At 45.5% G+C, this 20,863-nt stretch overlaps 1 protein-coding gene across 1 annotated transcript in view; it reads right to left on the bottom strand.

The window, feature by feature from the left end:
* The window catches only part of PAPPA (pappalysin 1), a 181,112-nt gene that overhangs the window by 77,158 nt on the left and 83,091 nt on the right, over positions 1 to 20,863 (bottom strand). The window contains exons 8-9 of the mRNA XM_063174550.1: positions 12,335 to 12,463; positions 10,703 to 10,794 (exon numbers count right to left, since the gene is read on the bottom strand). Of these exons, the coding sequence (XP_063030620.1) occupies positions 10,703 to 10,794; positions 12,335 to 12,463 (221 nt within the window). The remainder of the gene's footprint in view (positions 1 to 10,702; positions 10,795 to 12,334; positions 12,464 to 20,863) is intronic.

Raw genomic sequence — 20,863 nt, 5'->3', positions numbered from 1 at the left:
TATCCTTCTGCATCTCCTGTTCTGCTCCTCTCCCATATCAAGGAATAAATCAGGTGTCAGGACAGTAGGATACAATTAATTGGCTTACCCACTATGTCCCAGTTAGAGTGAGAGGCCCAACAGAAATCTCTGAGAAATATTCAGCCCCAAAAAGACTGAGATCAGCAATCAAAAATCCTCAAAACCAAACGCCAAATAGATGCAAATATGTATTTTTGGGAAAAAAGCGCATTTCTTTGTCATTTTATGAAAAGAGGCTTATTTCTGAAAAAAGCGGTGGGGGGAATGAAAGGAAAATACCTACCCTGTTAAAAAGACCTGACCTTCAGCCTATAAACATATGCAGAGTCAGATACGCACACGTACAGTGAAACATCACCAGGCTGCTGCACACCCACGCTGACAGAAACACTGACACACAAACGCACGGGCGCTCCCTTTGCACATCCCCGACTCAGCCACCCCCCATGCAAACACCCAGTAACTCACAGCCTAATTTTAGGCACATGCCTTCAGACAGTGTTCCCCGGCCTTCCCAAAGCACTGACTTCTTTCCATGACAGGCGCTGAAGTAAGCACAGCATTTATAGAGCAACAAACTCCTGCGCTGGCTCCAAACGCTCCCTCCTAATGCGGTGATAAACGTAATGGGCTCCTGATAAGATCATGTGTTTGGGATAAAAGAATACTCAAGGCCTGCTTCAGCCCGATGACTTAATTCATACTCACATGGAGGGGAAAGCAGCCTTTGAATAGCTGTGATCCAGGACAGTGTGTGATCCTAACAGAGGCTAATTTGTTCCTGATTATGCCTAAGACCCCAATAAATCTGTCTGCTCAGAGTCTGCAAAACCCGAGGGAGGAACTGAACAGAGAGCCTTAGATGTCTGAATTAATGGGGGCTGCCTAAATGATTAACCAAGTCCTGCTGAGCTGCGCTGTCATGAGCTCTGGAGCTGTGCTGGCCCTGGAGAGCCACCACATCCATGGGACAGCATAGATGTCATGCACAGAAGCCGAGAGATGAGGCACCCACTTGCCTTGGTGTGCTCTGAAAAATGATGAGGGAAACTAGCTTTGCAACCCTAGTTGCTTTTAAGGAAGATCTGTTGGTCTCACTACTGACTCGGTGTGCGGTGCTCTGCATTGAGGGGAGTGCTGGTGAGAAGGGGGGAAGGCCTTTCCTGCCAGTGGGCTTCCCAATTCTGACTGATGGCAAACAGGGGATTGTCATTAAATCCTTCCAAGACACGAAGGCACCAACCTTCAACAGCATCACTGTGTGGGCTGCCAAAATCTAGCAGAGGTTCTTCCTTCAGTTCTGACTCTGGATTCTGCTGGTGATCTTGGATGACTGGCAGGTTACAGGTTGAGCTTTACATTTTCATGAGAAAAGCAAAGAACAATCAGATTGTTTCTTCCTACAACTGCCCTCACCAAATAAAACTAACAGGCTTTTCCCCTTTTTACAATGGTGGGAACAGAGCTCAGTTACATTCATAGAGTCCTACAGGCTCAGAGCCAGAGAAGACAGTGTCAGGAGTGGTGTATTTCTAGGAATGAGTAGCTAATGGCTTTATTCCTATAATGATGCAAAATGCTTTTTCTGTTCTCTTTGTAACTACTGTGGTACTAAATGCATTTGTGGCCTTGGCAACATGAGCTAATTTTTGTCTCCACAGAGGTCCAGAGGCTCCCAAGACCTGGGGATGGTCAGGGATTGCACCATGGGCTGTGCTCATCAACACCATGGACTTTGCTCTCCAAAGATGAATCTGATTTGCAGGAGATATGGAAGAAAAGAACATACAGGATATCTGATTTGTCCTCAAGGAAGAAACGACTTCAAAAAAATAAAAAGCAGTTGCCTGGAAATCCAACTGAAATCTAGAACAGTAAAATGTCTGCAGGCATAGCACCTGGCAGCAGGAGAGAGCATCTCTGGGGAATTAACAACAGATGCTGGAGGATGCTGAGCTGAACTCAGGGAACACGTTTTCATTCAGGCAGCCCAAGCTCCTTTTCCCTTAGAAAGTTCTTACTGAAGGCAGAAAAACATTAGGGCCAAACCGAAGCTCCTGACTTGCCCTTGTTTTGGGAAAAGGCATTCTCCAGTTCAGCAAAGATTTCTGTGACATCTGGGAAACCTTGAGGGAGGCTCTGTGGCAGCATCAACCTGTAGAAGTGTGACTTGAGGAAACAAATTGGCAAGACCTGTTTTGCTAACTCCTGAAGTCAGGCTTTAAGATCCAAAATAGTCTTGGGGCTCTTGTGTGCTGCACCAGAAAATTATGCAAACTCCATCTCTCCTTGCTTCCTAAGCTGTCTGAGCACAGTGCAAGAGGCAGCTTTTTGTACTGAAGTACAGATCCCTCCTCTGGGATTCAGAATTGAAATAATGCCTGGGATAACACAGGTGGTTTAGTGAGCACTGGGAAGAACTTACAAGAGAGGGCCTGGATAAGCAGGTAGCTCCCCATCTTCTTTACCAGTTTGAGGAGAAGCTGGAAAATCATCAGCAAAACGAGTGAAGCCTTATAGAGACCAGCAAGCAGAACAGGCAGGATATACATTTATCTGTGAGAGGCAGCCTTCCACTTCATGAAATAAAGAAAAAAGAGAGATCAAGAGATCCAGTTCATAGCACAGGGCACATCCTCAAATGAGGCTTTGAATGTCCAAGCAGGGTCCTCAAAGTGCTGGGGACAGACACTGGGGGCACTTTCCTGTTTTCAGCCAGGACTCAGTGATTGGCATCGGCATAGTCTTCTTTTTGTGCAGTAACTACCATTTTTTTAAAAGGCCAGACAAAAAAAAGGAGTATTTTTAAGCTCAGCTGTTTACTTAGGGATGTTTCCAACTATAACAAGTCTCATGCCACATAACTATTTGTCCAGAAAAAAAAAAGGGAAAAAAAGGGGGGGGACAAAAATGCAGAAGCATTGTCTCAGAGTAACAAATTTTTGGAACAGAACAAGATTTGTGTTTTAACCCCTGAAAGGTCTGTCCTGAAGTGTGCAAGCTTTCAGACAAAGCAAAGGCCAAACCCCAGGCTCACCAAAGTCAGCAGCTTCTGCAGAAGCAGGGTTTTACCACCACGTCACTATATTGGCATCTCCAGCACTGGTGTTTATGTTCACGCAGAGGAGGAGAAATGTATCCAGAGGTTTCTATCACAAAAAGGGAAATAATTCCATTGCAGATCACATGAACTCGGCAGCTGAGTGACCGCAGAACCTGCTCCATTTATTTCTATGGGAGTTTCACCTTTGGCTTCAGTGGGAAGAGAGTGAATAATATGGCCTGCTTCCAGGATATCTGCTAATCTCTCCTTTAATATTGAAGAAGGCAGAGACAGAGACATTTCCTGCTACAGTAAAATATTCAGGAGTTACTTTCCTTCCTGGATGTTCTGATTGAAAGGAGGAAAACCATTACATGGAGCTTGGGCAGACCTTTCAGAATAAAGTCACATATCAATAAATGGTGACGTGTTCCTCCAATGAAATAAAACAGACACCTTGGAAATGAAGGCAGCGTGGGTGTCGCAATCTACTGCGGAACATCCAGGGGCCTCGCAGGAGGCTTTCTTTCCGTGGAATATGACAATCATGTCTGAGCATCTCCTGAGCAGAGCAGGCAGGGATAGTGCCTTTGCAGAGTGAGGCTCCCTGGCAATTCAGCTGCTTGTGGAAATGCATTCCTGGGCGTGACTGGCTTTCTTTGTGTGGTGGGACTCGGCTCCTCGCTATGATATAGCAGTCGGAGCACCAGAATTATGCAATTGATCTGTCTGCTGCAGACAGATACAATTACAATTCCCTCGCAGAGCCCGGCACTGAAATTTGATATTTCACCTCCAAGAACATGAGTCTTTGTCACTTAAGAGAAAGGATATTTCCCATGGCTGGCAGTGGTAGCAAGACCTTGTCTGAGCTATCACTGCCAAAGTGGCCATCCCCAACCCTGGCAACCAGGCATGGCCAACAGGACCAACACAGACATCTCTACCTGGCAACTAGGAATGGCCAACAGGAGCCAACACAGCTCTCTCCAACCCCTGGTAACCAGGCATGGCCAACAGGAGCCAACACAGCCCTCTCCAACCCCTGGTAACCAGGCATGGCCAACAGGAGCCAACACAACCATCCCCAACCCTGGCAACCAGGCATGGCCAACAGAACCAACACAGACATCTCTACCTGGCAACCAGGAACAGTCAACAAGACCCAGCACAGCCATCTCCAACCCCTGGCAACCAGGTATTGTTGTAAGAGCACAAACACATATGTTCTTGTCTGACCTCACCTTGTTTCCCTCCCTGGATGGTTGGATAAGACGGTGCCAAGAAGATTTTGATATTACACAGATTTATCAGTTTAACTTGGAACCTGTTCAACTGAAAGTCTTGAGGTTTCTGTCACACAAAGGAGTAACCCTTATGACCAGGAGAAAGGTGGCCAGCATGACCTTTTGAGACACTTGGCACACTTGTTTCAGAGGAGGAACACAAGAGTAAAAACCCAGAGGTGCCATTCCCCAGGGAAAAAAAACCTGCTTGTTTGTACATGTAGTTTGATGTTCCTGCAAAGAAAGGTCTTGTGCTCAGACAGATACAACAACTGTGCTCTGAGCACAGTTGTTGTTGAGTCACAAAAGATGCTCTCAGGATGGGAGCACGACCAGATGTGGAAGCCTCTCAGATCCACAGAGAGTAATGTGAGGGATGCAACAAGCAGAGGAGTAGTTCTCCTGCTGGACTCTCATTGTAGCTGTGTCCTAAAAACTAAAGCTGGATTGAGCTGGGTTGGAGTCACTGGCCTAGGGAAAAATGCAGGCAAATACCACTCCAGCCCACATTCTCCCCCACAAAAAAGCATCTGTCCTTTGTATTTTGCTGCCCGAGATGTCTGCTCTCTCTGCTCTGTGGTTCAGCTGGCCTTCCTAGGATTGCACTATTAATGATGACAGTCTGAAAATCACTTTAAGAGACTTTACAAGGATGCTGTGATTACTAACTTGCCAAATGAGTGCTTAGACATTTCAGAACACGCAGCCACACTTCTGCAAGCTGCAGGAAACAGTCAGCTTCAAAGTATTTGCCTTAAGCTGAAGGAGTCACACAAATATCATCTGAATAACCCCGGCCAGTAAATTCATGACTATTTGCCATGAAATTCTGTTATAGAACCTCAGCTGCTTTAACAACAGCAACATTTTTTCCCAAGCTCCTTGGTCAATGCTTTCACCTTATTGATGCCCTGGGAGATGCTGAGTTTCTCTTGCAAGGTGGCTCTGTTTCTCCCATGCTGTTGTTCTACTGAAAGCCCTCGGCAGGGTCAGCCAAGGCCTATTTAATGCTGGTGAAAGAAGGCAAAATCACCATTAGCTGCTGCATGGGGCCACGGTTTGGGCAGCCAAAGCTGTGTTCCTGTGCAGTAGTATGAGGAAGGGAGGGGGAGAGGATGGGAGAGCTCTCAAAGCATGCCCACAATGAATATGGATGGTCATCCATCAATTTATTTTAAGCACATTACTTCTCTGTCAGAAAGGGAAAAAAGGAAAAAGAAAGAAAGGAAAGAAAAGACATATAAAATTAGGTTTGTGTCACTCATTTAACACTGCAATTTCCCCAGAGGATTATGCACCAAACAGAGATAGCAAGCTCATGAATATTAATCATTTCCCTGAATGCAATGCAGCCCGCCAAACAATAAGATTAGGGGAAAGTGCTATGCTTAATTTATGGATAATGGGAGAGGTAAAGGATAGAGCTCCCACAAAGGTAAGGCTCACAGCTGGAGGGAGAGGCCTCTGAGGAGGAGGAAGACAGATCCAGATTTGTAAGGTAGCAGAAAAACATTTGGGACCAAGCAGGAGCAAAAGAAAAGGTGTTTAAGGATCATTGTCAAATTAAAATCATACTTCTCCCAGAACAACCACTGGTGACTAATGTTTCAAGCATGCCAGAAATTGGTGGTAAATTCAAGAGCTAGATATATTTATTTTCTCTTTGCCTCTGCTCTGTGTCTTTTCTTTGTATTTTATATCCCTGAGGCCCTGATCCCACACACCACTGAGATGTGTGTCTAACCTGAAACATTCCCATTCTTCAGGGTGACCACTCCCATCTGGAATTCAGTGGAAGCTCTGCCCTGTTTTGCTGTAAAAAGGCTTTAGCCAAGAGTCCCTTATAAGCAAAGGAGATAAAGTATAGCAATAATAGCACCAATAAGATGTGGCTGAAACCCCTATAAATTACCTGGCAAACTTAAGGGGAGATAGAAGTTCTGGAGCTACTTCCCAGCTGTGTTTCAATGTGTCTATCAGTCTTTACTCATCTCTTTTCATATTACTTTCTCTCCCCCTCCCTCCCTTTTTTATTGATCTCTGCATCTTTTTTATTATATCCTTCTCTTTCTTCAGCACTGGTGAGCTAAATCAATGCATAATGCACATCCCACTCCACAAAAGGAATGCAAATGAAAGCCGGGCTCTTTTTCAATGTCCCACATCTATCTGGGTGCGCAGCGCTGGCGTGTGGGAGAGTGCACGCCAAGGACAAGGTGCTCAGCTGTGCCTCAGACACCCATTTCTCAGCACTCCTCTGGGAATGGATCAAGTGCTGAGCCCTGGGTTCCCACCACTGTGAATCATAACTTTCACAAATGGGGTCTGTTTCACACAGGACACGTGGGGTTGAACTTGGCCGAGATCCGCGGTAACCGCAAAAATCTGTTATCCCCTGAGTGATCAGGGCAAGGTGAAAGGAAAGCAGCCCAGGGGTGGGAGAGGGGTGCATCAGTCACACCGACACAGCTTGGAATCACCTGTCTCCTACCCATCAAAAGGCAAAGTGAAACTTTCCCCGCGGGACCAAATTTCTGTGTGGAAAAGATAAAAAATAGGCAAAATCCGCTACAGGAAGCGGCTGTGGGAGGGGGGAGAAAAGGTAGAGATGATAAATTTGACAATGGGGAAGGGCAAGAGTGCTGCAGAACTTAGAAAAAGGAGCACTGCCAGATGCTTCCATTAATTAATTAATTAATCTCACTGTCGCTCTTCAGCATGTTGCAGGAAGAAAATGCTATTAATCTTTTCTGTTTTCTGTTGCTTGGCTTTGTGCTTGGAGAAGGCCAGGACAGCCTGACAGTGAGACCACACAGTTTTCTTCCCTGCCTCCCTCCTTCCTTCCCCCGCGCCCCTCCTCCCTGGCAGAGCAGATTGATCCACTGTTATCTGATTAGAGAGGAAAGAAGGAGGAAAAACAAAAGCAAGACAAAAAAAAAAAAAAAAAAAATAAAAAGAAGTGTAATTTTATTACAGGCACTGGTGCAAAGTGTCTTGAGAGCCTTGTGCCATTTAGTCAAAGGAAAGTTGGGCCAATTAAAAAAGCCCATAAACCCCACGATCCTAAAAGGCAAAGGGAGTGAGAGAGGCAAAGGGACACCTGCAAACAGGCTGCCTCCATCCCTGGAAATATCCAAAACGCAGCTGAACATGACCCTGAGCAACATGCTCCAACTTTGAAGCTGGCTCTAACTTTGAAGTTGGCCCTCCTTGGACCAGAGACCTCCAGAGACTCCTCTGAACCTAAATTATTCTGTGATTCATGGCTCTGAATCTAAAGCCTGGTGGTGCTTGCGGGCTCTGTTGTATTTTTCCCCTACCAAGCGAGGTGCCTTGCGTGGTCTCTGCTTTAGGAGGCAGGAGCCCACTTGGGCTTTGCTATCAAACCTCCTCCTCTGGAACCCGCCCACGACGCCCCTTCAGCCCCGTCTTTGGCAAACAAAATGTTTAGCAGTTCTTTCCAGCCACGTGGGACCCAATCCTGCAGACAATTTGTGACAAGCATTGCATTCACTGTTGTGGTTAGATTTGCTGAAGTCTAAAGAATGCCTTGTGGTAGTTCAGAAACATGCCTGGAAGAAAGCATTTGCAAGATCAAACCCTGAGGCCCCCGATTCAACAAAGCCTCTGAACATGTGTTTGAGGCTCACTGAATTCTTTGGTGAAGGGGAGTGATTCCCGGGGCTCTGAAGAGCTACATAATACAACAAGAGCATCACTGAAAAAATAACACTCTCTGAAATAACTGCTTGTTGTTCTACAGGATTATAACATGTGTTAGCCTTGTAAACATGGAAATAAATTACACTTATTTTTCTGTGCTCCTGAAACACAGGAGAATTCTTGGGCACCCAAGAATTCTGTATTTTCCAGGAAAACACCCCACCAATATCAAAGAAGACTTTTTTTCAGCTTAAGGCAGAGGATTAGGTGTGATATTGTTAGATTGTGGAGAATGCTAAATTTCTGCTCTTTTTTACTATTATTTATTATGTAATATGCACAGCCAGTCACTTCCCCAACATCTTTATATTTTCTGGTGAGATTTTAATGCTTGATACACCAAGCAGAATATAAATCAGCAGTGTTCATTTGTCTGAAAGACAAACTGGTAGTGTCTCCTTAGCTCTTGGGGTCATAATTCATGGTGGTCCAGCTACCACAAGAGCCAACAGGATGAGTTTCACAGGTATTAGCTCCTCTGAACCTGTCCTATAGACCTGAAGGCAGTGTTTGCCTGAAAACAGCAGTGGGGCTGCCCTCAGAGACCCTGCAGAAACACTGAGCCCATCACCACCACAGCACAACCATAAAGTCACACAACCAAACATTTTTAAGGTCTCTGTTCCTGCACCTTCCCTTTGATTCAGCTAATTTGATTCATCTGAGTCCCTATATTCAATATTTCACAAGGAATTTGATATCATTTGTTTTGTAATCCAGGATCTGTGCAAACCACAACCTTCCAAAGCCCGTGACAAACAAACAACTTTTTTTTGCCCCTGGAATTCCCCTCTCCTTTCCAACACAAGCAAATCTGAAAACCCACTTCCTCTGTCATGGAGTAGAAAAATCTGTATGTTTTAGTTGCTTCATTTTCTAGTCAGATAGCTCTGTTCCACACTCTCAGGAAGCTCTGTTGCTGCTCCCGGAGTTGGATGGGGAATGAATGGTTGGATGATGGTGGGTGGATGACACAACTGGACTCCATTAAAGGTTTTCCCAACATAACTAATTCCATGATTTTATATAAAAAGGCATAAATCAGAGTGTTGCATACCCCTAGGACACCACTGTGTGGTCCAAGGCTTGGGACACCCCATTCTTACTGCTGTCCATGGACTAATTTGGAGCATTTGCAGCTCCCATCCAGCCCACATCACCTGGTTTCCTGGAAAACTGATGGGCACAGGGGATAACCTGCCTCATGTCCTAATGAAACACTGGGATGTGGTCAAAGTACAGACTTGGACCAAGGAATTGAGCCCCGCTGTGGAGCAGGGTGATACAGACACAACCACCCAGCACCAGCCCAAAGCCTTGCTGGAACCGGCCTCACACCACGCCTGATGTCTGGGGAACCCAAAACATTTGCGTAAGTGTTTATCCCACTTTCAAAATATTATGACTAAAATCTTGCAGTGCTTGGGGCTCTAAGGCAGCAAGTTACTTGAAACACAAATGTAACTTCAAGACCACCAGTTGTCGCAATTAGTCTCGACCATAAATATCCCTGATTTCAATACAACTATTTACATATGTAAATAAGTACATCACCAAATCAGGCCTCAAGTCTCACTCACAGCGTGGGAAGCTGAAGTAAAAATGTAGTTGTTGTGATGAGCCAAGCAGTCCCCAGTTTACCACTCAATGGAAACATGGCGCCTGTGAGGTCCATTCTACAGGCACAAGAGATAATGGTCAAATTGCCAAAAAGAGCAAATTTCAGACTTGCAAACGTTACAGTATCTGCTGAAGACTGATGCCCTGAGCTGAAGGCATGGGATCACTACATGGGCCAGGGTGTTTGCTTGGGCAGCCCAGATAAGGGATCTCATAAAATGCCTCGAGAAAAAGCCGACCCATTATAAACATTAACTTTGGTTCCTGAAGCTCTGTGTGTTTTGTTCTTTCCCAGACCTCACAGACCCCTGGGTGGAAAAAGCAACCCCACAACGTGGGGCTACTCCACAGAAGGTGCAGTGTAAATTGGTCTCCATTTCCCTTCTCTGTCCCCAGCATTCCTAGAGAGTTTAATAAATATGTAAAGCTCGAAACTGCAGCCCCGATAGCTCGAGCATCTTCCGGCCATTGTGCTTACAGGTTTTCCTAATCAGAGCAAACCAGGCTTGCAAATGAAATCTGATTAAGTAGTTTTCACCTCTGAAAAAGGGGATTAGCCAGACCTTTGATCCTCAGATACTGATTTGCAACTCAAAGGAGGTGTGACCTCAGCTGGACTTGCTTCTGGTCTCAGTCCCTTCCCCTTTCACTCCTCCTCCTGTTTACCAGAAAAAAAATCAGTTCATGTCTTCTCACGTAGTCAGATCTAAAGCCTATTGAAGCCAGTGGAAAACCACCCACTGACTTCAATGGGCTTTGGATCAGTCCCACAATGGCTGACTTAGCCCTAAGTCCTGGGCTGTTTCAAAGCCAGCAGAACCAATTTCCCATCAAAATGACCAGAAGCTGGGAAGATATGTTCACCTTTCAAACCTACAAATTCCACCTTTTTTCTCTCTCCCATGACAACTCTTCAGCTGGAAATGCTGAGAGCACTGCTGGTTTTTCCCTTGCACTCTGCACTGGGTTGCTGCCCACCGTGGGTCTGAGGGCTCTGGGCCAGACTTACCGATGCAATTAAAGGACAGCTCCTGCAGGCAGAACAGGGAACAGCCATCGCCGTTTATCTTGTTCATGTCATCACATTCTTCCCCGAGCTCTCTGCAGGCAAAAAGCAGTCAGCTGGCAAAGTAGCATCAACCCAAGAGTCTGTGCAACCCCTGGAAAGAACTCCAAAGCCCCAATATCTGTTACAGCAGCTTTGTGTACCCACCCTTAAAATACCTCTCCCTTAAGGGAGTCTCCTGGCTTCCTCCTTTTCATCATTCCTGGTTCACAGGCTCGCCCTGCACATGTGGATACCACTTGCTGTCCTCTGATGAGGATATGAGCAACTTCCTTCATGGCTGGCGTGGCTGTAGCTCAGCAGGTGGGGAAAATCAGAACAGGAATCTCTGAAACTCTTTGTATTAAATCTGGAAGGGCCAGAACTGTGACCCCATCATGGGAATGACAAGGCATAAAGCCTGGAGTGTGGCTATTCCAGGTGGCAGCACTCAGAGGAGAGCAGTCAACAGGGAGCAAGGGGTGTTGGGGATGGAGCCTTGCCTCGTGCCATCCCACATGGCTGGGGAGAAGAGTGGGAACCAGATGAGAAAGGGGCTGCCACAGCTGCAAGTGGGGCCACAACCAACCAAGCTGTGACACAGTCTGGTTCCTGCTCGCTCCTGAGGCAGCTCAGCTATTGTTTGACGCTTGCTGCAAAGCCACAAGTGATGTTTGAGGAATGTGCAAACATAACAGTAGCAGAAAAGTTATGTAAAGCAAAATTAATCTGTCTTTCTCCACCTCTCTTTCCAGGATTGCCCTGGATTCATTTGTTGTTTGATTGCTTTCTTTGCTTTCCTTGCCTGTTGGGCCTCTTCCTGCAAATATTTGCTGCCAGGTATATCATCTGACAGAGCTGTGCTGTGTGATTGCTGATCAGCATTATTTCAAGCAAATAATACTGGCTGGATTAAGCACTTGCTTGTTGTTACTTCCATAGTTTAAATAATTAAATTACCTAATGCCAGGAAGCTTTGAAGCATCAGCCTTAAGGGCCAACATAGTAAAGGAATAAACTCTAACATAGTCGAGAAGGATTGTTTTACATTTTCAGTGGCCTGGGGACTGGTGAGAGAGGGGAGCTGATTGAGAACATTCAATTCCCAGCACTCTCCCTCCCAAGCCAAATCTATCACTTCCAAATGCATCCCAGCTCTGGTGGTCAGTCAAACAAGGGGTAGCACCAGGACCTTGGCCCCAACACGTGGCAGGGTTTTACCCAGCTGCCACACACATGGGACAGCACCGAAGGCTGTGTGAGTTTTTCCAGCTCCAGGAAATGTCACATCCATGTATAAAGATACAGATACACGAGCAAACAGCATAAACAGCACAGAGCGTCCTTGCCTATCGATCCTGCTGTCTGGACTCCATTATCTGTATCTCTGTCTGTATCTCCTGGTGCCAGGAGAGAAGGGCCCACGGTACAATTAAATGTCATCATCCCCGTAATCATCAAGCACGTGAGTCATTATCTACAGATGAGAGCCAGCCTAACCTAAGGAGACACCAGAGGTCATCAATTCCTTCCTAGCCTCAGACTCTGGCTGAGGAGATGTGCCCAGATTTATCTGTTTGCTCTCTCCAGACTTACATTTGGATAATCCCATCTCCACAGTATCCACTCCCAGAGATGTACACGAGGGCAGGGGACGGCTCGCTCTCCTCCATCCCGGACACCACAACCACCTGGTATCTGTACGTGCTCCCGTCGCTCAGCTCCCTGCCAGACAAAAGGAGAGGCAGTCACTCACACAACAAAGGCAGCAGCAAAGGGCAGAGAAAGAGGGACTGGAGAGGGGTTTGGCTGCCAAAAAAGCAAGGTGTAGTTCAATCAGCTCCTCCCAGAGGTCCTACCTTGGTTTGATGGGATTAATTTTTGGTTGGGTGTCTTTTTTTGTGAGCACGATCAGCACTACCTTTGTCTATTGTTGGTTGCTTGATTTACGCACGACTCTGAAATAGGTGCAGTTCTTGACCACCTGACAGCTAAACCATTTCCTGATGTAAACCACTATTTTGGTGAGGTGCTGCTTACATCTGCCCCTGCTGGAGAGATGGCATTGCAGTGACATCGTGGCAGTGCCAACCATCACCATGAACAGTGTGAAACACTGAGGACATCCCCAGCACTACTTCAACACCTGAGGAACCAGCCCTATGCCTCACTGTGTTCAGCCTTGGGCACTTCTGTTCCACATCAAGGACAGCACTACCAGCAAGTCTGTTCATTTAAGGAATTTAAAATACCCTGTTCTTCATTATTATTATAAATACTCATTATTTCCTGAGCAGCCTTGAGCTCAATCTAATGGCACCTGGAGCCTGGATTAGTGTAAGCTGAGGATGTTTCAGTGATGGACAAATAAGTTATCCACATCACATATGAGCATTAAAACAGAAGAGTTAAATACTTGGTTTCTTCCAGAGCAAAAAATAGGATCCACACCACAGCACAGGATCAGGGTATTAGCACTGAAATATTCACAGAAAGAATTAGCAAATTGTTACATATTTATGCAAAGCCATAATTACATAAAACCTGTGCATTTGTAAATGAGGAATAATATTTTTCGCATGTAATATGGGAATAATATAATCCTAATAAAAATGTTTAGTTCTTTCACAATGTATTTTACACTACCAAAACTCAAAACCTTCCCCAAAGAAACTCATTTGTTGTCCGCATTGTGCGGATTTGTAAAGCCATGGAGTGGCCAAGGCAAAATGATTTGCTCAAAGTCATCAATCAGGTTAATTGCAGAGCAGGAAAGGCAACCCAGCTCTTCCCCAGGCCTGCCAGTCCTCTGCTCACTGAGCTCACATTGCCCCAATTACTGACAGCAATATACATGGCATTTTGTCACAGGAACTTGGTCAAAAAGCATCTACTAATGAAGTGTGTACTACGAGAAGATAAATCTACTACGCAGAGCAGCAAAGCCATTGAAGTGGATATCAATGAGTTACTGAAATCTTCAGGTTCATGAAATAAGCATCTCCTTACAACATTCATTAAATTAACAAGCATGACTTAAACTCCAATATTGCACATTATATTTTACAACAAAGCTGTTTCTCATGGGTACTGTGCCTCCAAAAGAAACTGGCATTGAATGAATTGCACGCCAAGAGCACTGGGATCTGACTCTTTGTTACTGCACATGGCAATGGAATGGGATTGCAACTCACTGGAAGGAAAACAGAACTGGCTTTCTCATTCCTTCTGCACCTGATTCCTGTCAGCAGCAGTCCGTGGCTCCTATTAGCTAAATTTGAGAGTTTGTGTAGCACAAACAGTATCTTAATTCACCTACAGGCTGGGGAGATGCCTACCCAGATATTGGTAAGACTGTTTATTCAATCAAAGTGAAAAGTTTCAAACTTCTGCCCCTTGGGGCTTGTTTAAAGCAACTGTTTTTCTGCGGGGAAAAAAAATTATAGGAAGTGAGTAAAGTGGCCAAACACATACTGTAGTAAAATAATGAGGGTTTTCCTCTAGATTTCACTCCCAGATAAATCCACTTACCAAGATGGGAGGTTTTCATATATACTGACGAAATCAAAGCAGAGCCAATCTTTGATTATTAAAGAGCAGTTGTTTCTCAAATTCTGTCTCAAAACCATTTGTAAAATATTTAAGATTAACAAGTACACTTGCAGAAATGTGGATTTTGTCACTGGGGATCTGCTAACCACAAAAAAAAGAAATTCAATTTTTGAAAATGGTAACAAATGAACAGTTGGGGCAGCTGCAAAATAAGGCCGCACTGCTTTCTGATGCACTGAAATTGTGGTCCTGAGTGCAAAATAGGAGTTTGCAGATTCTGATTTTTGGTGTGATTTCCACCAATACCTCCAGGTGATGAGGCAGGCTAAGAGCAGGGAGTGTGCCTTGCACATGGGTTTTACTGGAGGGAAGTATTGGTGTGCACATGTAAGCGAAGGAACAACAGGAGAAGCTCACATTTGTGTGGAAGTTTGCAGAATACAGTGGAGGAAAGCCTAGAACCAAATCAAGCACAAAAGAGAACGTGGTGTTTATGAATTATGAGGTGGCTGGAGATGAATGTTACATGTTACATGGGTGAATAAGACAGAAAATTGGAAATGAAAGTTATTAGGTGGGGAGAACTCTGACCTATTTAATTGTATGGATTAAGCATGGAAAACTTTGTATGGAGTACATTGGCTGCTGGCTTTGTGGCACTGGGCTGTGCTCTAACCTTGTCACCTGCTGCACATCAGGGAGGGGAGATATCCAACTGCAACCTGCTCAAAGATTGAATGCTCTTGGAACTTTGTGTTGTAACAGGCAAATGACCCTTCAAATTTAGCGACACAAAATATGTCTAACCAAACCCATTTATTCTCCAAAAAGACGGTGAACAAAATTTCTTACACGTTATTTGCACTGTCTGGCTCCCCTTATTCCTCTGAAATTTGGATAGAAAATAAGCGCTATTAAGTTATTTATGCTCATGATACCTCAATATTGTTGTCTTAGGTTAAATTCAAAGAAAGGGAAGACAAAAGCCTGAAGACATGTGGTGCCTATAGAGCAATGGCAGGTCTCCAGAGGGCTCAGTCCTCCAAATCCCAAATCCCCTTCTGAGCACCCTGAAGCTTCACAGTCTTCCCTACCCTGGGGAACACCAGGGTGTGACATCCAGGACAGCATCAACAAACCAGCTGTGCCCAGAGGAGCTCACAAATGGCATGTCTGCTCCAGAGGGGCTCTTCAGCACCACACAGGCAGAGCTGGAGATGTGACTGGACTAGAACATCAAAAAAACACCTCAGAAACTCAAAACTGAAGCCATCATGCTTTCAGCTAACCCTGGCCCCACACAAGGTGTGACAAAAAGCTGACTGAGATGCGCGTGGCATTTCACGATTCAACAACTGGAACGTGAGGTACTTATATCCTCCTGAACTGCTAAATGTGTCATATTGGCAGCAACTGGGAGTTTCAGCATTCCTTCACAGTGCCCACATTTCCGAGAAATAGAGCTGCTAAGAGATAATATGTGCAATACCCCAGGCAGTAATCCAGTCCCATAGTGAGGAAGGGAGTAATGCAGGAACCGGGGGTTTATTCCCTCTCTATAGCTATAGGACACCAAGGCTGATAGCTTAGACTTGTTGTCTTATACATTACAAGAGCTCTATTATCATTATATGTTGTCTTATATATCAAGAGTTCTTTTATCATTATGGTGCAAGGGTTCCATGTCCTCAGAGTTTCATACCTTCTCATTGTTTCTCGCAGGCATCTCCTCTGAGCACTGACTGCTCCTGGTCCTTGCAGCAGGTATCTGACTCCTCCAACTTCTCCAATCCACCCTTTTATGCCACTAGTGCTTATTGGCTCCAGGTGTTGCCTGTTATCATCCAGCCTGCTCCTAACCTTTAGTAATAGGGTCCAGCTGCAACTCGTTGGGGGATAAGATTACATTCTACATTATCTTCATTTACCCATACTGTGTCCCCCTACACAGACTGTATCTGGAGATGTCAGCAAGACAAGCTGTGCTCCAAGTGGTGATAAAAGTGTGATATTTGACCATTTATTTCTTCTCCCACGTGCCCTGGGAGCTGGTGGCACAGTGACAGCAACAAGGGGCCCTTTCCACTTTGCTGCCGGGCAGGACTTGGTGCACAGTGGCTCTGTGAGATGCAACTTAAGGAAGTGAGAGAGAAGAAAAACATCTTTAACATCAAGGATGTGAACAAACACTCTTTAAATGTATATCCATGGTCTTTTTATGACCTCCTCCAGAACTGAGTAAGCCTCATTGATCGCTGCAGCTTCCGCCTGTGGGGAGGCAGCCTTATTAAAAAGCAATGACTCAAGCCCTCTGCTTAGAGGGGGAATTAAGATGTGCCGTGTGAAATACCACCAGGGCAACTTTCCTGTCTGTTGTGGCAAGTGATCCAGGGTCAGGAATATAGAACCCTCTAATTCTTTTCCTGTTTTTACTGGGGAGGCTGGGCAGTGGAGTTAATCTTGCTCTCTTTCTCTCCCCCGGGCGAGGGACCTCTGCTCTCAGTTTGGGTGTTCCTGGAAAACTTAATGGGAAAAGTTATACCTGTGGGAAGTTGTTTTTTACTCAGACCAAGGTGGGTTTAAAGGATTATTGAATTTACAGAAGAAACAATCATGCTCTTGGGTTCCTACCCCAGCCACATGTGCCCCATGCATGCTGTAGGGTTTCAACATCTGAGGACACACCTGAGATGCAGTTAGAGCATTGAGGGAAAGCAAACATCCTATGCCTCTTTTCCTACTACCATGGCATATGTTTTTCCTACTACAAATAACACCAGGAGGGTTTCTTATACAGCAAAGACTTGTTTCCAACAGAATTGAAAATATCCTTAAGGCTGAGCCCAGCTTCTACCCTATGAAAAGACAAATGGTCAGACAGCAATGAAAGCAGACAGTGTTCCTCTTATTTAAAGACAAGATGACACAGACTTAAGCATCCCCAATTAAATTACAGCTGTCCCAGCCAGTGTTGTGTGAAACAGGCAAATTCTACACCTGAGGTGTCCTCATGAAGGACCCATCTGTCTTTGACCTTAAACAGCCACCAAACACTTGAGACAAAAGATGACACTTCCTTGCCACCTCTCTGCAGCCCAGAATGAGCCCTGTCCTGCTGGTGACAGCCCTGTTTCCCTCTAACACTGTCACCTTTGCTCTTCTCCTCTCGCAAGGAAGCCTTGCCGAGCAAAACAGGAAATCTGCTGGCAGCAAACAGCATCAACCCCACATCTTCCCTCCTTGCAATGCTTTAGATCAGCTGCCAGGGTGGACTGGGTTACAACCACAAACAGAAGAGCTGAAGGTCTACACCATCCCTTGCCCTGGAGCTGTCCAGTCTGTCCCCACACGCTGCTCACAGCCTCCAAAAGTGCCAGTTCCAGAGGTCATGAATTACCCCAAATATCCACAAACACCATGGTGTTCACAAGTTTCACTATCCTCAGGTGCTCCAAAAGCAGCTGATAGAGTAAGCCAAGGGGTGAGGTCACTTTAGGACAACCCAAACAAATCAGCTCCCCAACTTCCATTCTTTCCCCCTCATTGCCATTGACTGCACAAATACAACTGTTTTCCTCTTCTTCTCTCCTCTCACACATATGCTCCCCCTTGCTCTGCCGTTTTTTAATAAAAATGGCATGAGAAGCACGGCAGAAGATAATGAAGAGAATTCCTGCCTGGCTCTGCAGTTGGAGAGAGGAGGGGTGGGATGCTGTAAACACAAGAAGGACGTCAAAAATCCCGAATTGCGCCGGGCTGTTATTTCAGCTGTGGCCCAAGCTCTCCCTGTTTGGATAAGCACAGCAACATGGCAGGTGCAAAGGCCTCAAAACAACTCTCTTGCCTCTCTCTCAGATACTGAGCTGACTCAGAAGACACAAATGCCAAGGAAACAGCCTTGTAGAGGCTTTTCTCTCTGTCTCTATGAGGAGAGAAGTGCCAACAGGGGCCACGGGTGTGCTCTGTGCCCTCCAGCTCTTTTATGATTTGTTTACAAGAACAGGATTTGTTTACAAAACAAGGTAGTTGGAGTACTAAAGGAACACTCAGGGGCTGGATGGGAGACTGGGGATTGTATGGTGAATTTCTGCTCCCAAACTCAAACCTGAACTGGGTGTTTCCAATGAAGGACCATGGAGCAGCAAACAGCCTGAACAGATAATCTGAGCTGGACACTGGGTGGGTACATTCTGTACCAGCAGGACTTTCTGCTTTCTGCTTTCAACTTTTGCTTCTGGCTGCGTCAGAAAGTTTAACAAACACCTAAACCAGCCACCTTACCCACTCCTTACCCACTTATGTTATAACCCATGGGCTTGGCACCGAAGTCAGAGGTTAAAGGATCCAATGTATTAGAAAAGGAAAATATCCTTTGATCCTTAGAATACTTCTAGGAACCAAAGCCATCGCCAACTCTCATAATCACCACAAATCCAGATCAGGCAACTAGTCTGCAGCTTTGCTCTCATTTCCATTGGTGTAAAACTCAAGTAACTCAGCAAAACACTGCAGGTTCAAACCACTGTGATTCGGCTGCTCATCTGTCCCTCTGAGGTGCATTTGCTGCTCGGAGCAGCTCCACACCTGCACAAGATGCCCTGGGGCAGGATTACATGTCTGCCTGTAGCACCTCTGCTCTGAAATCCAGGTCCTGTTTAGGACCTTAAACACACTTCATTTTGAACATTTTTTTTTTACACATACTGCTCTCCTCTGTCTTTCATGCAAGGACTGTTAAGTTTTGTAAGTAGCAAACCTATAGATATGAATGCAACTGATTAACTCCTGCAGACTTTGATATAATCCTCCAAGCATTTGCCCTGCTATCAGTTGAAAACACAGTAGCATATTTAGTAAAAAAACAAAGTTTGCAGCCAAGGCCTTAAAGATAGTTCTTGAAAAAAAAACCAAAAACCAAAAGAAACAATGTCAAGAGATGGTTTTCTCCTCTCATGTTTAACAACAACAAAAATATGAATTTTTAAGATGGCTGATATAAATGGACAATCTCACTGAGATTAGGTTACAAATCCTGGGATAAAGTAAATCCTCAAGGCCCTGGGCCTCACATGGGTGTTTGCACCAGACAGGCAATTTCATGGCAGCACACAGGTTAAGTGTCAGAGCACCTGGTTGCTATTAGAAGCAGGGAATGAAGGAAGGGGAAAAAAAATCTGTTGTGTTTTCCTCTTCACTGCTGAACAAGATGGAAGCACTTCTCAGCATGAGGCTCAGATGTGGCCGCCACAGGAGGGGAAGCTGGGGTGGTTTAGCTGAGGAAGGAAAGACTGGGGACATTAAATGCAGAAAAACCTATTTCCAAGCAGAAACCTGGACATGAAATGCAGAAAAATCTATTTCCAAGCAGAAACCTGGACATGAAATGCAGAAAGCTCTATTTCCAGGCAGAAGCTCTCTACTGTGAGATGTGACCAGGAATAGAGCAAAGCAGGCTCCAGCTTAGGAATAGAAGGAAAAAAAAAAAAAAAAAAAACCTTTATTAACCTACAAAATATAAAAGAAGCACACAGAACTCAGGATGAAAACCTTCCAAACATTCCTGCTCCCCCCAACCAAGTTCCCAATACATTACAGTAAGACAAAACCTTGGACTCTCAATTCAGTTGCCATCTTTCAGATCACCAACTCTCAGTCCATCACTACCTTGCAGAAAACCCCATTTCCAGGCAGAAGGCTGGACATGAAATGCAGAAAACCCTATTTCCAGGCAGAAGCCAGCAGCTCTCCATTGATTTTGAGGGAATGGTGCCAGTATCCTCCACCTGAGGACACTGTTTGGTGTCCCAGTGCAGCAGAGAGAAAACAGAAACGCAGCCAGCAAGCAGGCTGGGACAGGATAACTGCTGTCAAGGCCATCACTGTCACTGATGAAGCTCTGCCTGTTGCATCATGCCTCTCTGAGCACTGCCTGGCTCCTGACACCCTTACCCATATCTCAGTTGTGACGTGGTGTCTGTAACAGCACCAGCCTGGTTGCACACACTGCAGGAGAATGCCTGATGCACACCCTGCCCTGCCCACCACACCCCAGGAGCCAACCTTTGGATCGCCAAAAAGAAGCCAAATTTTGGATGACCCCTCAAGTTTTGGATAACCACCTGGACTGGGAGAACTGCTGCTGCCCTCATGCCTCTGCCATTCCATTGAGTTTGGGCAGAAATCTCTTCCAAAGTTTAGGGTGGTCAGCTTGGCGGAATAATCTTCTTCACCTTCTCTGAATCCAGACCTTAGTTCTTGGATTTATTTGCAACAGGCCTGAGCCAAGAGCTGATTTTCAGTACTCAATACCCTCCTGTTTCCCTGTAATCCCACCAAAATGGTGAACAGAGCCATGGGAGCAAACACTCACAGTGTCTGATCCGAAGGCTCCTGGAGCCAGTGGAGGTTATTTTGTGCATTTTCAGTGGAGCTGAGATTGGGCCCCAAGTGAACACAGATGTTTGCAGTGTTCTCTGGTTTCACATCCACCATCCCACCTCACCAGGACCTATTTTGGGGGTTCCAGGCAGAAGGGCTGTGGAGGAGGGAGGGATTACAGACAGGGATGTGCTT

Source organism: Melospiza melodia, chromosome 22, assembly GCF_035770615.1.
Source record: "Melospiza melodia melodia isolate bMelMel2 chromosome 22, bMelMel2.pri, whole genome shotgun sequence".
Lineage (NCBI taxonomy): Eukaryota > Metazoa > Chordata > Aves > Passeriformes > Passerellidae > Melospiza > Melospiza melodia.
The sequence above is the reverse complement of the archived record's forward strand: the minus strand, read 5'-3'. Positions and strand labels throughout refer to the sequence as shown.